General features: G+C 35.6%; 2 protein-coding genes across 4 annotated transcripts in view; both read left to right on the top strand.

Moving 5' to 3' along the window:
• Positions 1-36: 36 nt before the first annotated feature.
• Positions 37-11,924, top strand: iqce (IQ motif containing E). Its single transcript, XM_041277007.1, has 23 exons — positions 37-635; positions 2,441-2,488; positions 2,771-2,816; positions 2,995-3,141; positions 3,512-3,643; positions 3,910-3,980; positions 4,431-4,544; positions 4,761-4,811; positions 5,229-5,299; positions 5,649-5,721; positions 5,964-6,013; positions 6,119-6,270; positions 6,408-6,463; positions 6,680-6,912; positions 7,129-7,227; positions 7,400-7,499; positions 7,951-8,130; positions 8,483-8,506; positions 8,713-8,808; positions 9,074-9,204; positions 9,973-10,118; positions 10,303-10,446; positions 11,056-11,924. Exons 1-23 carry the CDS (start codon positions 582-584, stop codon positions 11,181-11,183), a joined length of 2,346 nt encoding a protein of 781 aa, XP_041132941.1. The 5' UTR covers positions 37-581; the 3' UTR covers positions 11,184-11,924.
• A 2,586-nt stretch (positions 11,925-14,510) lies between these two features.
• LOC121330936 (protein tweety homolog 3-like) overlaps positions 14,511-17,521 on the top strand; it is a 64,085-nt gene continuing 61,074 nt past the window's right edge. The window contains exons 1-2 of one of the 3 annotated variants that reach the window (XM_041277926.1): positions 14,519-14,940; positions 15,407-15,670. In XM_041277926.1, the coding sequence (XP_041133860.1) occupies positions 15,545-15,670 (126 nt within the window). In that variant the 5' untranslated portion in view covers positions 14,519-14,940; positions 15,407-15,544. Of the gene's footprint in view, positions 15,671-17,521 lie in introns of all 3 variants that reach the window. The other 2 variants (XM_041277927.1, XM_041277925.1) reach the window with 2 other exon arrangements.

The raw sequence follows: 17,521 nt of genomic DNA, 5'->3' as shown, positions 1-17,521 counted from the left end.
CAAAGAACTGAAGAGTTTCTGGTTGCTATAGACGACTAAAAACACTAATGCCAAGCCGAAAGAAGTCAAAGGAGATCGGAGAAATTTGAACTAAAATGTTGTTTTTGTAAAATATAGACACATATATATATATATTTTAACAGTATTTAACAAGACAATGCGTCGTCAAAATGCATTTTAATAATCCAAAACGACTTAAATATTCGCAACAGAGGAAATAAAGCTAGCTTGTTTTGGTGTAAGTACGCTTTGTGTGAAGTGGAGAGATGATTTGAGTAACTTATATTGTACTTAAAACGCATACAGGTTACATTTGTATAATCATAAATGGCTGGTTACATTATAGAAGTCAGTAATGTTTTTCAATTTTAATCTGTAATAATTATTGCGAGCACGATACAGCACGTTCGTGACATTTTCGTGATTTTATTAACAAAATTAATAATAAAGTTAGAGATATGTTGTATATATTTTTGTACTGGTATAACAATACTCATTATATGTCACCTGTCGAATTTCAACTACAGTCGTTATATGCACATGTATAATTTGCTGAGTAAACATCTAACCGAAACGTAATAATGTCAGTCGCGGCCAGTGATTGTGTAATGACAGATGAAGAACTGGAAGATTTGGTAAGTTACAGAAGTTATTTTCTTTAAATAAGTAGTCAAGAAAGTTAATGTATGTGTTTTCTACTTTGCATACCGTAGCTTGTAGGCATGTTCAGGTTGATTAATGATTCATTAATACTGTTTCATGTTATTTCAGTCAGGTGCCTAAATCTAGCACTATAATAAGCAATAATGCACGACAGGGTGTGTGATGTACTCTATATTTTATTAGTTATTAGTTACAAAACCACTGCCAAAAATAAGTGACATTCCACCTATTTCCTTTAATAGATTTGGGGATGAAAACAGATAACTGGTACAACTTCAACTTTCCGAGTGCAGACAGCAGTCCACCTGAATTAAAATAAAATACAATAAGTTCACCAGCAACTGTCAAGAGTAGACACATAACAGTAGATCAGTAACAACTAAACGAAATAGAAGAAAACAAAGTGAAAAAAAACTGTAGCATGGGCTGTTAATGTACTTACATTAAAAAAAGGACATTAATTAAGGAAATATGTCCCAAAAATCGCAACAATATTAAGGGAATCTTATGCCAGTGCAAGAATTTCAACTGGTGTCCAGTAGTATTCAGTCTCCAGTTTTATAACGCTGAGAGCTGTACTAAATGAATATTTTAACAGGGGGAGTCTTAACATCTCTGCTGACAGCGAGTTTAAAACCAGCAATAATGTATTCTTGTCACTCATGAAAACTTTTAGAAAAGCCGGTAAAGGTCAAACACCACCCTGAATTACCGGCCTGGATTTGAAGCGTCTGTCAGAAACAGAGGCACCATCCCCTGACACCTTGGTAGGATTGGCGCGTAAAGTCTGGTTCGATCTTCAACTTGATCTGGCACCAGGTGGACGCAAGGGTGTCTGACAACTAACAAAAACATATTTTGAGATCCGAAAGAATGAAAATGATTTAATTATTTGAATTATTTTTCTTCCCCCAAATGACAGGCTGCCGTGTTATAAGCGGTACTACTTCGGGCCATGTGGTTCCGATGATATATACCATTTCTGGGGCCTTAACACCCCCCAGGCTTGGCTATATCATGGGAACAGCACAGCTCGTCATGGTTTATACCTTACATATCACACACCCTGTCATGCCTTATTACTTATAAAATGGGTATTTTAAGTAGTCTATCTTGATTGGTCAAAACAGGTCACATGAAGGTGTTGATATTACAGCACATCACCATAGGTTGTCACTTTTCAAAAAGGATTAAATCACTGGTAGATATCCAAACGCCACTACAATTAAAACAAAACAAAAAAAAATGGCAGACTTATTGGAATTTATCACAATAAACATGACTGACAAGATTTATGTAAACGTTGACCTTTTGGGAAACCGAAGTGTAGGTGAGATATTGAATGGGTCTGAATCAGACTCGAGTGATTTATTAAAGTAGTGAAAAAAAGCAAAATTGTTCATATCAATTCAAAACTAAACATTCTGATAACTCTCTGCTCCTTCTCCGTGAACTACAGCGTTTCCCTATCCCATTCTGAAAATAAATATTTAAAAAAAATATATCTTTCAGCTTTTTTTAAAAAAAAGATTTGGGTTGTTCTTAAGAGCCTTAAGGTGGTTAATGCATGTTTTGTTGCTACTGCCCCTAGTCTGTCTCTGGTCAGTTTGCTTCCCTGCTGCCGCCACTGGTCCCACTCCCTGATAAAATACACACATATATAAAATCTCCTATTTATATTCCTGTGTCATTGACTATTGCAGTGTGGAATCCAACTGAATATATTAATATATAACCAGTCTAACTGAGTTATGAAAGTCTTTCTTTTCATTTAAAGGGTGAAGATGGAATCTCAGTAGTTACTTATGAATCTGAGACTGAAAAGGTAAGATTTGCATTGCGACTAAATATCATTTAACTTAATGTTCACTCAGTAATGTTGAAATCCTGGAAGCCAGAACTGTTTACCTCCATCATAATTTCTCATATTTTGACCTTTCCTTGATTGTGTTTACTGACACAAGAATACTGAATGCACTGCTGTAGTTACTGAACATTCTGCATTTATGTTAGTACTCAACAGGACTCATGGTGTAGTTCATTTTTAGAAACTTCACTAGGAAATGCATCATTTATTTAATACAACTGTTATTTGGTCTCTCTTCAGAAACCAAAGAAAAAGAAGACTTCTCATAAACCACCCCGATCTCCAAGTAAGAAACATGATATTACTTCTGACATGTGATCAGTATGCGCAAGAACTATGGTAATGTGCAGAAACAATGATATTGTCATAACCTTTCATGATTTCTACAGTTTTAATACAGCTGGTTTTGTTAGTTGTTGTTGATGTAAGAATGTTTTAATGACACATGTATTATTTCCCTTCAGAATCTCCTTATCTATCAAACACATACCTGCAACCAAAAAAAGCTGCAGTTTGGAGATCATTAAAAGGCACTGGGACAATGCATGTTGAAAATCCTTCATCTAGAGTACCCAGGGAGCTGTGGCTTGCATCACTTAAAAGTGGACTTGGTATGATCAACGAAACATGACGCTTGAATTTAAACTTTTGTAGTCTTGCTGCACACATTTGCAAAATAGGTATTTAGTTGTTTTGATTTTATTGTTCAGCATTTTTTTTATCTGAAATCTGTTTGTGTTCATTTACTTGATGGCTTTGGTTCAAATAATCAAAAATGTCCAGCAACAAACTTAAGCCACCAACTGCAAGTAACTTAAGCCACCCTCTCAGCTTGTACCTGCTTAATAACAGTTACTTTGCAACCTATTGTACCACTAGTATTATTTCAAAACATTTTCGTTGAAAAAAAATTTTCATATCCCTGTAAACATGGCCATTATTCCACGATGATAGCTTGTTATGTTTACGTATGTTCCATAGCTCTGACACAACCCCTTAAAGCAGAGTATGACTTTACACAAGCAAGGCTTGCCTCGACTACCGGCACCCCAGAATACTTGAAAGAGGCTCTTGGAATGAAGAAACCAAAACACTCCCGCTCTTCTAGCAATGGTAAGGGGGCTCCCTATATCTTCTGATTAACCTTTGAGCTTATTTGTAGTTGCTGGTAATACTTTTACACTCACCGCGAGACGATACTAAATGATTTCAGTTTACTAGAATGTTTTGTTTTGTATATATATATAATATATATATAGGGGATATATATATAGATATAATATACAGAAGAGAAGAAATATATAGAATATAGAGATATATATAGATATATATAATTATGTCCAATATAAGTACTTTTTTTTTAATTGTTCTGTTCCCAGGATATGTTCCTGGAACCCCTGACTACAAAGAGAAAGAGGACATGTATGACGAGATCATTGAACTCAAGAAGGTAAGCACTGCAACTCTTTCAGTTAAGAATTACAAAGGAAACTCCTGCAGGATGAACTCTGCCCTTAAGCAGTGCTCAAAACATGTTGAGTTTTCATTTTTCGTCTTGCCAAGAATGTGAAAGTCATAATAGTGTAAACAGTATTCATCTGGTTTTGTTATGATTTTGCTGTGTCTTGCACCAAAAAACTGCTGTATACCTAGATTTTTTTTTTCAGATGGTAGTTTTACAAAGTAATTTGAAGTAATGGAAAGTTTTGTTGGCAAATATGTTATTATTCTAATTACAGTACCATATCAAAATGGCCAAAACATGTCTTGGTGTTAAAGTAATGTGTATTTTCCACCATTTAGCTTTCAGTAGTGCCAGATTCCCTTTAGATTACACTATTTATTGAAATGGGATGGTAATAACAAGCTCAATGTAAACCAGTTGTGTCCCACTTTCTAGATGTTACAAACTCAGAAATCAGAAGCTGACATTATGAAAACAAAACTGCGCCGTCTGGAGGAAGACAACAGCAAAAAGGAAAAGCAAATTGAACAGCTTCTCGATCCTTCCAAGGTAAAAAAATAAAATAAAAATAAAAACTGCTGTAGGACCAACAAAATTGCTTATTTGAAAGAAAACATGGAAGAAAATGCATTCAGGTAAATTATTTAATATGCATCCTAGCAAAATCAGCACAATTAACTCTGCGTGTAAACTTTTTGGGGTTTTTTGTTTTGAAAAATTGAGGCTTCACACACTATTAAAGCTTAAATTATTTTAATTGGTCAGGGTTCTGAATTTACAAGGAGTTTGGTTGACAAAAAGAAGGATTCAAGTGTGGTGAGTACCATATTACAGATTTTATTTTTTTAATTGGTCTAGGGCTTTATTAAGTGAAGTTAACAGGCTTTATCCCTAAAGGCATAACTTTGGTGATACTATAACTTAATGTGCAGTTTAATGGAAAGTTGTTCTGGCACATACAGGGACACAGCTTGTGGTTAATGATTTATTTATTCAGACAATCTGCATACTAGGGGTTTGTTAGGAAAGGGTGTTTGGAATATAGCAATCTGCGTCTGCTTTACCCTTAATCTTATAAAAGTGTATAAATATTTATATCTATTAAGATTATTAAATAACAATGCAAGATGAAAAAATAATACATATACAATAATTATATCAGTATAATGAGGTCAGTTTTCATAGAATACACTGAAGAAAAAAAGACTAATATGTAACTATGTATTTTCTTAGATCACAAATGGATTAAAGCAGAAGATTCTGAAGTTGGAGCAGCAATGCAAAGAAAAGGACCATACAATTAAGTAAGTATGTTATATGTTAAAGTTGAAATCATGCTGGTGACTAGTGGACATGGTTTTCTATTAATCATTGCTGCGTATGTATCCGTGCAATAATACAGACATGACTTCGGCATTCTAATTGATTACTATAGCTTAGGTATGACTCAGGAAATAAACAAAACACATGTTGTTTTTTAAGTTGGTAATGACAAAAACATTAAATTTATGAAAAATGCTAGCTCGCTCAGGACCCTAGTTGAATGTGAAGAAACTATTTTATAGAAGATGTACCTGTAAAAATATTGTGTTTTAATGATTATTTTGTCACTAAATTAAATGCAATTTATTTTTAACACATTGTGTTTTCTAGTAAACTGCAAACTGATTTAAAGACAACAAATACAGAAGAAATGAAGATAGCAATGGAGACTTACTACGAGGAGGTAGATAACTTTTTTTTGTTTGTTTTTTAGGTTCAGGTGTTATAATATTAAACAAGTTGTACTGAAACAATAAAATGTGTGAGGAAAGCGTTATAATATTAAACAACATGCATTATGTTGGTTTGTATGTAAATTGAACTTATTCTCACATTGTATGAAATGCATTTTAAAAAGTCAACAGTTTGAATGTATACTAATGTTTTATACTTTATTTACTTTTTTTTTTTTTTTTTTTTTTAAAGATTCAAAGGCTTCGTATTATGCTGGCCAATATGGAATCTGCAGAGAAAAAGTAAACACAAAATATTGGATTTTATTGTACATTAAAAAAAAAAAAAAGTTTTTAGTGAACAATTTGAGGACTTATAGTTCTATATTCTCATCATTAATTAAACAGATCTGAGAGTAAAGAAGCCCAGAAACAACAGAAGGTGCTAAACTCCACCATCCTGAGATTATCTAAAAATATCAAACAAATGCAGGAAGAAAATAAATGTCTGAAGGAGGACCTGGCTAGAGCAATGGATAGCCCTTCTGCTTCAGCCAGAGGTACACACTTCTGTTCAGTGTTCCTCATTACATTTACAATGTCTTAACTCACTACACAGTGACTATTTTTGGTTAATATGGGGGTACACTAGATTAGTGTATCATTGTTGTAAATTAGGTTATGTTTTCCATTTCAGGTTATAATGACTGGAGCAAACCAAGGCTGGTGAGACGAATCACTGAGTTAGAAAGAGTGAGTATTCCTTTGTACAAAGAAATTCTAGAAAAGAACCTCAACTTGCAACCTGACAACAAGCCAGGGAAACAAATAATTTGTAAAGTAGCACAGAATTACCACATTGTGCTTCAATGCGTTTAACGGCATACTAATATTTTAATGGCCCAAGTGACAATTATTTGAAACAAAACTGCTTAGTTAATGTGTGCATAATGTCTGACTATTCTGTAGCTTAAGTCAAATTCCCAGAAAGTGGACGAAGTGGAGATGGATAGTTCCAACCAAGCCAGCAGTGCTAGATTGACTGTTGCTTTGGTGTCAACGAGTGCAGATCAGTCCAATCAGACAGCTTCGTCAACTCTCAAAGGATTAGAGCCTCAGCAGGAGTGTGAGCGCCTTCGAGGGTTGGTAAAGAAACTGAAAGAGGATCGCACTGACCTGCAGAAACAGCTTGCTGGAAAACTGTAAGTGATATATACAGTTTGGAAACTTCTTTTGAGTTCTGTTTTAAGTGCCCTAGTTTAGAAATGTATGTGTTTTAAGATCTAGATCATAATTTTAAGTACATAGTTGGCTAAATTCACTGCTTGCCATGGACTGCAGTCTGAATGCCTAGCCTTTGATTCCCCCATTCCAAAATGTCTGAATGCCCTATGAGCTTTAAACTGTTGATATTTCAGGACTGAGATAAAACTCCTGAGTGGTGAGAAAGAAGAGTTAACAAAAGAAGTTCAGAGACTGAAGTCAGTTGGAAATGAGAAATCCTTTTCAGAGGCTAAGTATGTGCAATTTGCAGCTATTATTGGAATGCATAGCAATATATGGCCTTCTATCTGATTAACAAGTGGTGGATTTTTAAGTGCATAACTTTAAATAAAAATGCAGAATTTCATTACAATAGTACAGTACTAAATGTGGACCACTTTGTTCTAATCATCTACTGTTCCCTAGGGAGAAAATAGAGAAACTGACACAAAAAGTAAAACGACTCGAAGCAGAGCTAGAGGATGAGAGAAGAATCAAAGAAGACTCTTTGCATACATCTAACAAGGTGAAAGATACAAATGATTTGTTACAGGTGTACAGTACATTACAGTTGCGTATTACTGTCATAAAGAAGGATGTCTAATAACTGCAATTACCTTATAATGACTCATGCTGTATAAGTATTTTAGTTGCACAACACGATTACATAAAAGAGAAAGATCAAGCAGGAGCTGTGGTTATTATAGCTTGTGGCCAATAAAACATATCTTATTGCACAACAGCGTGAATGCTAAGCAGTGGTGTTGCTAGGAGGCTAGTTTGTGTACATGCATAGTTTTTACATACAAGATTTAAACCACTGAAATTTGTTTGTGACCCCACAAACCAGAATGGTAGAAATCTCAATTAAAAAGCCTTTGCTTGCCATTAGTCTGAAATCAATGATTTAACTGTGTAACAAACTTACCATTTTCATGGAAAGGTTAAGTGGTATTTGATTCCATGTCTGTTTACAGAGCCAGAGGAGAGCTTCTTCCTCTCAGGATACTGGGTGCAGGTCCCATGTCAGTCCTGAACAGGATCAGGGAAACACACGATCTCAACCCTCGTCAGCACGCTCTGAACAACACCAAAAACAGAAGCAGGATAAGGCGGCCCGGACCATACAAAAATACTGGCACCAGCATAAGGACAAGGTGAGGCTGACGGCTTTCAGTAATCAACTCATGTCTTTACGATGTTGCCTAGTGTTTCTTATAATAATGATCTTTAAAGTGTTGATTGAGAGAGAGAGAGAAGGGGAGAGAGAGAGATACATGGTGTATAGATGTAAATAAGTGCCAAAGTATTTGACACAAGTGGACAGAAGAACATTTCTCGGCATAAACTAAAGCACAGTGCACAAAAGTACAGCATATATTTTCACTTTATTTATTAGAATGCAGATATAACTGCGGAAGCTGAAATCAAAGTAAGATTTAGGAAAACATAAACCAGTGCTTTAGTACGTCATTCTGAATAACCATGTGTTGTCTTTATTTCCCCCAGAATGAATCTGAAGGTTCAGATGAGGTGAGTGTTGTACTCTCCTAAAGGTACATAAAATAAAGTAAAATAAGTTTAAGGTGTCATTATGATGAAGCTTACATTAGCAAGCGATATCCCTACAGGCAACAGCTAATGTATTATGAACCGCATTTCACAGTAGAAGGTTCCTTGTGTTTATTCTATGGCTTTGTATCGAATGGTGGCAAAGATTTTTTTTGTTTTTTTGTTAGGACACTGTTGTCATTCAGTCTGCTTTGAGAGGACATTTGACCCGGCAAAAGCAATTAACGAGCCTTAAAGATTTAGAAGAACACAAACCGTTCAAGGTAATTCTACGTGTTTTGTATATTTTATAAAATAAGTTATTTTAATGTTACAAAGTCTCATTTGTGACATGAAAACAAACCAACTTTTGCATAGGAGGTTTTCACAAAACTCAAAACACCAACTTTTTTTTTGAGAGCATTGCTGTACCTAGCAACAGCCACAGGAGGGCCTCAGTACAACAGTGCACTAGATATCCTTCTTTTGTTGGAAGTGTGTTATGGTTATTAAGCCTTGTTGTAGCTGCTGCTGATTGGTTGCTTTCAGAGTCAGCACGCAGTGAGAAGTAGCAGTGCTCACAGCTTGTCCCCAGCTGATGAAGACGGAGACGAGGCTGTGACGTTACTCCAGTCTGCATTCAGGGGTCACCTTGCACGTTCTGGACAGCTCAGCAGCCGGTGAGATACAACAGATACTTTTGTAGTAGTAAAGAAATATAAAGAAATATGTTCACATATACAGTTCTGTTTAAAAGAGCCACCGTTTCGGTATGTTTTAACATACCTTTTGTAATGGGATAGTGTGTTTGAAAACAAGCAGTGGTGGTACTTACAGGCTAGTTTGATGCCTGGTAACTACACTCACTTATTTCTATTTAAATCTGTTATTAATGTGTTTATGATTTACTACATAGTTAATGATGTAACGCTCTACTGGTATTATGTCTATTTATCCAAGTATTTTCCTTTATTCTTCTACATTGTACATTATTTAATTTGATTTAATCTAAAACTATAAAATTCATGTGATGTTCATTTCAACTATTGGTTTATTTACTTTATTATCTGCAATATGTTACTCTTTATTCTTATATATATAACCCCTTTTTGTACAAGCTTAAAACCACAGTGTCCTACCACTTCTGGGGAGAGAGAGCACACGCTTCAAATCAGTATTCCCTAAATAGCAGCACTTACTTCTCTGTCTACCCAGGATGCACAAATAAATTGTAATTTATTTTTTTATCTGCAATCAAATCTTTAGTTGATTAATATGTTAATTGGTTTAATTATAATTTATATATTTATAATATATATATATATATATATATATATATATATATATATATATATAGGTAGATATATAATATATATATATATATACTATATGATTTACGTGTACTTTGCACAAACCCAACTAAAAACATTGTCTTGCCTTCTCTCTAGGTCGTCTGATTCCAATGTGGTTCATGGGAGTGGAAGGAACAGTCCCAGGAAAAGCCCTGTTTCTTCTAGAAAGCAGAGCATAGTACCTTCCCCAGCACCCAGGAGCAGACCCACCCAGACTCCCTGCAAAAATCCAACAGGTTCAGGTAGTCAGATATACACTGAAGCATATCATAAGACAGTTACAGTTTTTTGGGGGTTTTTTTTAGCAGAAACATACGCAAAATTAAAACATCCCTAAAAATCCAACGATTAAATAGATATATGAGCATAAACATTTGCAAGTGAATATTGGCATGATCTATGCTAATAGTTTTCATTTTGTGACAGGTCTTTTGAAAGCTGCAGCGATTAGTGATGATGAAGAGATAGAAGAAGATCTAACAGTGGTTACTGGTGATGAAGATGAAGAAGAGTTAGAGACAAAGGGATTGAAAATGCATGCAACCCCATCCAACAGGAGGCTTTCCCCAGGTAGAAGTAACAATGGATTACTGGAACAGAGCGTGAACGGAAAGTGTTCCCAGTCCTCTCTGAGAGCTTGGCAGTATTTGGACTTTGTAGTCTCAAAGGGCGTTTTCTGCTAGCTGTGCTCATTTGCATTTCTGCAGGAGCGCTGGGACTGTGGTTCCAACTGCAGTTTCCCCAACCAAATAAATATACCCAGCCTTTGATTTTGCATTGTAGATATTTATTTAGGTTTATGACTTTGGTTTATAATCTTATCTGAGTCATCTGTGCTTAATTTAATCAATTTAAATTTGATGTTTGAACATGATTGGTAACTTATTGTTGGTACATTTTACATAATAAAACTTGAACAAAAAAACAAAACAAAAAAAAAGCAAATAGATTTTTGCATATTTATGTAGACAACATAATTTAATATGTGACCAAAAGTTGTCATTGCAACTTTTTTTTTTTTTCTGGTAACTGCTGAAGGAACTAATTAAGTGTAAAATTAAGAACCAATTTGAACCAAGTTTGTTCAAATCAAAACAGTTTTGATGTTGAGATTGACCAGTAAAGTGCATGAAAGTATATTTTTCTCTTAAGCTAATTCAACTGCCTATTTTTTAACAGCACAATCTAGCCAGAGCCAGTCTAAGGCTATCCTTGTTCAGCCATCTAAGGACGATGACTCGGAAGACTCTGATGACATCATTGTTTCACCATCACGGCCTGTCAGACGAAAAGACTCGTACTTTTAGAAAGAATGTTTTAAAGGGTGATTCAGAATGTTGGTGTATTGAGCTGTATTGCGTGGTTTTATAATGAAGTTACTCACTGTTAGTGTTAGTTACTCTGTTAATTTTTTTTTTCTTCGCCTTCACCTTTCCAGTCATTCCCTAACCAGTAATTCACAAATCGTCTAGACAGAAATGCAAATGTCAAATCTAATCACCTGTGTTATAGTATGTCTTGCTTTTGTGCCAGCTGTTATCTAGTCATTAGGTAAGATGTGTATGTGTTTGAGTGAGGAGGGTGGTACGTGTGGATTTACAGCAGGTGCAGAAAATAGTGAAATTCCTACTTATGACATCCTCCGTATGGAGCAACAGACATGGTAATACTTTTGGATGCATGTACCTTTAAGAGAAACACCTTGTTAACACTTTGCATACATGTATATTATTATTATACTTTTGAAATCTAGTACAAAGTGTAGTATACCTGTTCTACAGCCCTTATGAACCACGCTTCCATACATCGAAAGAAACCCCTAAACATGCTACAACATAAGTACAGACTAAGAAGAGGGAAGTAACCCAGGCACTTGAGTGTATTTTAATTATCGAAAAAGTGACAAATCTAAGTGCTGCTGCCTGTTTGTTTATATTAATCCCCCCTAGCGTTTTCCATTGGGGTGGTTTATTTACATTAGTGAATACAATAAAATAGATGGTTTATGAATTTTTAGATGACGGTAATAATAGATGCATTGATATATATATATATATATATATATATATTATATATATATATATATATATATATATATATATATATATATATATATATAATTTAGTTAGATGCTTTTTTATAGTATTTTTTAGCCAAATATAAGGCACTATGTTTCTAACTTTTTCCCACCACTATTTAGGTAGCACATTTTTTACTTTTTTGTTTGATGTTAGAGGCCAGAATTTGAAGTGCTGTTGCACAGAAGTGTTAGCCTTATCTTTATAAATATAAGAACTATTTGCAGTCCTTAGGTGTCCACTGCACACTATACATTAGTGAATAAAAGCTGCTGGTAGTGTTATCATGACAATCAAGGTAAATGTATCAATGTTACACCGGTTCTACAAAGAATGATCTATTTTAAAAAGGAGGTCAGAGCTTCTAGGGCACAAAAAAGTCTAAATGTTTACTACTCTAAGTATAGTTGGTTTTGATACCCATGCTTTTTTATTGACTTTAGTTTCTCTATAATGTATTTCAATTGCTTTTATTTACGTGTACAGCGCTGTTGTTGACATATTAAGTGCCTTTGTATATTTACAGTAATTAAGGAAATTTATTATGATCTTTGTATGACATTTTTCACTAAGTGTATGTGTTTTTTAATTTATAAACAAGAAATAAAACTGTGTCATATTGCACCCTCTGTAGCAGTTAGCCAGTTTGTCTGATGGATATTATACTGTAAATTATTGCATCATCACATTGAGCTTGTATTGCTTTTTCTACCATATTGTTAATGGTTTCAATGAGCTCTAATGTGGCCATATATTCAGATTTACCATTTTATGAAATGTGATGGAATGTCATTATACAGTATTACTATCATCATGTATCCTATAATTCACGGTTTGAAAACATTTCAATCTCATGTTGTATCGTATTTTATTAATGTTTCTTTTTTCATTGCTAAACAGAATTGAAACCTTTCTGTATTGCAGAGCTCCTCAGTTACAGCTAAACACTAGCAACACTACTGGCTGGAAGAGATTGCCCTACAGATAGACTGAAGGTTTTCACCACAGTTTAACTGTCACCGCCTTGGCATTTCATGTACACACGTCATTGGGGTGGGATATGTCCAGTGTCACATGTTAGCTTTGTCTCTGAGCCACTGGCATACATTAGGCTGTTTATGGGTTTTGTACAAATCAAATGCATGTCGTGAGAGAGATGTTTTTATTTTAATCATTTTTTTTATTTTTTTTTTTTATTTTAGCAATGTAACAAAGCCTATCAAGGCTACCATGGCCTCACTAAAGCCCCAGTGGGTTAATCAAAAAGTGCAACACATTTCCTTCAAACTAGATAATCCATTTGACATAACTGAGACATGCACGACGGAGTTCATTTAAGTATGCTGTGGGTATTTTACAGTCAAGTCATGCATACTAATGTGCGCATCCCACCACTAACTACATTAATAGTATGCAGCCTTAGTGAAGCCAATAACAGAAAAGGAACTGGGTTGCTGGAATTCTGTTTTGATCATATCTTAATAATACAATGCAGTAACAGTTATTCATCATGCATACCCCATTCCTCGATAAAAGTATGTTGGGATTCAAAAGAAATATGCAGTTTTCAGAAACATAAACAGATTTACCCCCCCCCCCCCCCCCCCCCCCCCCCCCCCAGGCACCATGTACATCAAGGTACCTGCGTTTTGAAATATGGATTTTTCTAACAGTATTTCTGTGACTTGTTTTGATTGCTTGTCCTTGGCTCAGGAACAGCATACTGATGCAAAAGGATAGTTCTTATGGGAATTGTTTGTGTAACACTGCTTAATCTGAAACATGCGTTTACAATTAATATGGGACATGCACAGCTGTTTTTTAAGCTTGTTTCAATTTTGAACTACGCTGTTGATAAAGTAAATGCATGATGCACGATGTACTTGCTTATGAACTTTTCAGATATGCGTTCTGATTAATGAACAGTGGTAAAACATATCAAGCTTGGCTGATACATTTGAAAGCTGCTTGCTGGAGGGTTAAACACACCAGATACAACACAGCCAGTGACATGTCTTTCTTTGAAGGAAAAAGTGTTTAATAAATGTATGTACAGTGCAAATGTGTAAGGGGGGGGGGGGTAATCAGCTTGTATATTTTCCCCCACAGTATTACATTATTGTACTACATTTTATACCCAAAATACCACATTATACCACAGGCAATTCTGCATAAATACTGCAATACCAGTATATTGCCCCCAGTTAAAACTCGTTTAGTGTGCAGAAGAAAGAAAAAAAAACAATAACCACCCGAAACAGTAAAGATTTTTACTGCATTGACCAGTACATATAGGAAACTACTGGTACAATGTTTAGGAAAGAATAAAGTTCCTCTATTGAATGCATTATAATTTGATCAGTCTGGATCAGCGTACAAAATTAGCCAAGCCCCGTAAACTGAAGGTTGTGCAGTGTATGCCCATGTCCCATAGAGGTCAGCAAACTCAATTATTTTTTCCTGTTCGCTTCTTAATAATCGGAGGACTAGCTGCAGTAGCAGCTGGTTGTGTCTGCTTGGTGGTGACTCTCTTGCTCAGTCCATGCTCTTTTTGACTTTTTTTTTTTTTTTTTTTTTTTTAAATCCCCGAGACAGAAATGTAGAAAAAAAAAAAAAAAAAAAAAACAAGAGGAAAGAGATTTGTAGACCGTAACAATAGAAAAAGAACCACAACTATCCAGGGATTATTGGAACAATAACGCTCACGAACGGGGACTCGCACCGTGCAACAGCAGGGCTGTTATTTTTATTGCAGAAGAGAAGGACTTGAAAACATTTAAACAGCAACGATCTTGTTGCAAATGATTCGCACGTCTTGGAGATAACCTGTGCATAACATGATTTTATAACAGTAACGACTGTTTTGCACATAAATGCAGAATTAATATGACTCAAGAGCATTAATATTTTGAAGCTTGGAAGTGAAGCGAAGTCGTCTCTCGTCGTTTTTAAATAACAAAAGCATTACCCTCAAGGGGGTACCGAGGTACAGTAACTTGCTTTGTGTCTCAGTTCTATTCATTTTAAGCAATGCGGTCAAATAAAGGACTTTGAAGACGAGGTCTTCATGCTATTAATTATTTCTAGCAATTGGAAACAGAAAAAAAAATCACTCATTGTTAGTACAGGAAACCAGGATTAAGTAACTCGCATCACAACTGTAAGGGGATAGTGTGAGAAATATAATGAAACGAAATTGTTGAAGGGGAATTTGACATTCTCTTCAGTTAGAGTTAGGAGATCTCGCATGAGACATCACACAACAGCAATACTACAGCAAGTCTACAAATCTCTCCGATCGGTGTGGTTTAACTGTGTATTTAAACGTTACATTTAATAACCCGAGGGGCATAACTTGAGTATGTTAGTACTGCTGATGTGATTTAAAAAATAAAAGCCGTCACATTTATCATTGGAATTGTTGAATATTAAGGTTTTGAGTACCTCCCTAGGACTCAAGCTACAGCGTGTTGTACTGGAATACTGTACTGCACTTCGGAACTTCGTGGGTCTAGAACGCCGCGATCAGACGGTAGCGATTCAGGATTCTGTGGTTCGAGCAACATCGGAACCCCGATTCAACGCTGAGCATGGCGGCTGTTGTGAGCTACTCGCCTCCTTGGTGGGTGAACCTGTTACACAGACTCCCTCATTTCAATTTCCAGTTTGAACAGATAAGCGGAGAATTTCGACCTGAAGATTCTGAATACCAGGAGGTAAGAGTGATTTAAATAATGAAATAAATAAAAAAAAATAAAATGAATCACAAAAAACAGATGTTGCCTTGTCTAACATTTCATTTTTCCCAGTTTGTCAACCTAATACGCTAATATGCTAATGTCTAACCGAAGATTTGAAAATGACCTACCAAAATAAGTCACACACAGATTTAAACATGACCTATTTAAATATGTCTGCCAAGTAAAAAATACACGTCACAGTGTCCCACCAGCTTATATATATATATATATATATATATATATATATATATATATATATATATATATATATATATATGTAAAATTAACCCACATTACTGTTTACACTTTCCGGAGGGTAACAGCTTGAATATATCAAAATGGAAGTAGAGCAGGAATGTATATTTGTATCGCAAGCTGGTTTTATTTAAGTAAAACCTTCCTTGATGTGACAGTGAAAAATACCCTGAGCTGCTTTTCTCAGTTCTGTGAGCTACGTTTATGCAGACAGGCTAAAAGAATTGAATCTGTTCAGTCTTGAACAAAGAAGACTACCCAGCGACCTAATTCAAGCATTCAGAATTCTAAAAGGTGTTGACAGTGTCGACCCAAGGGACTTTTTCGACCTGAAAAAAGAAACAAGGACCAGGGGTCACAAATGGAGATTAGACAAAGGGGCATTCAGAACAGAAAATAGGAGGCACTTTTTTACACTGAGAATCGTGAGGGTCTGGAATCAACTCCCCAGTAATGTTGTTGAAGCTGACACCCTGGGATCCTTCAAGAAGCTGCTTGATGAGATTTTGGGATCAATAAGCTACTAACAACCAAACGAGCAAGATGGGCCGAATGGCCTCCTCTCGTTTGTGAACTTTCTTATGTTCTTATGTTCTTCTGTTTTGAAATGCCACAGTCTTGGCAATGAAATTAATATAACAGCATTTCATAACCGGTTAAAGGCATTCTTGAAATTGACATGGACTAAGGGTTCAGGTGTCTTGGTTGCTAAGCAGTACCTACACTAGTCTCAAACCCATAGGTAAAATCTTTCTCTTTGCCCTGCCCCGTATGCATTGCTAAGGGGTAAAAGTACGCCCCTCTCTCCCACCTTTAATTTCCCAAGCATATGGTAGCCCATAGATGCTGAAATAACAACATAATCACACGGAATTGCAAGTGGACTGTAGATGCCAACATCCTTTGGCTTGGGTCTGCATGCGGTTTTCCAAGCGCTTCACGTTGTGCTTGGGAAGGGACTAGAAAGGGAATTCTACTGCACGCTGTAAAGGTGCACTTCAGTTAATCTAATTCTGGTTTTCAGGGTAGGGTGTATAATGTTATCCAGTCTCTAAATCTGTCTCACACCCACACTTCAATCTCTTCTCTCTGTCTTGAGCATTGATGGATGCATTATTTTTGCATGCATTGCTGATATACAGTATTGGGAAGGAAAGGTGAAGGAGGGAGCCTGTGCTGATGATTCAGAGAGGGTGGGAGGTCTAGCGCAGTGTGGAGGGGTCAGCGAGCATTTTGAAAATCCACCACCAAGCAGTTATGGACACCTAGATCTGGTTTCCCCATCGATCTTTTAAACGCTTAGTTTAAAATCTATTGTAATCCTCTCTGCTCCTGAGCGTTTGATTGTGTTTCTTTTTGGTGTTCACACTTGTGCATGCTCAATGGATTGCATAGAGTCTGGGGTACAACAAAGTGGTTACGTCTTTTTAAATGTTACATTTACATACCAAAAAAAAAAAAAAAAGGTGTTTCTCTTTGATATGTCCAGATCTGGATAATGTATCTTGTGATCTGGACAGAACAATTAAAAGTGTCCTCAGTGAGCAACCAATCACCACACAAGTTTTGTTG

Source organism: Polyodon spathula, chromosome 18, assembly GCF_017654505.1.
Source record: "Polyodon spathula isolate WHYD16114869_AA chromosome 18, ASM1765450v1, whole genome shotgun sequence".
Classification (NCBI taxonomy): domain Eukaryota; kingdom Metazoa; phylum Chordata; class Actinopteri; order Acipenseriformes; family Polyodontidae; genus Polyodon; species Polyodon spathula.
Note: the sequence above shows the minus strand (reverse complement) of the source record. Positions and strands in the feature narration are given on the sequence as shown.

What these genes read in the sequence shown, in the direction of transcription:
- iqce (XM_041277007.1), top strand. Translation starts at nt 582, where the DNA reads ATGTCAGTCGCGGCCAGTGATTGTGTAATGACAGATGAAGAACTGGAA. An exon ending in AAATCCTTTTCAGAGGCTAA is followed by an intron (nt 7,228 to 7,399) that starts GTATGTGCAATT and finishes ACTGTTCCCTAG; the next exon opens with GGAGAAAATAGAGAAACTGA. An exon ending in GGCACCAGCATAAGGACAAG is followed by an intron (nt 8,131 to 8,482) that starts GTGAGGCTGACG and finishes TATTTCCCCCAG; the next exon opens with AATGAATCTGAAGGTTCAGA.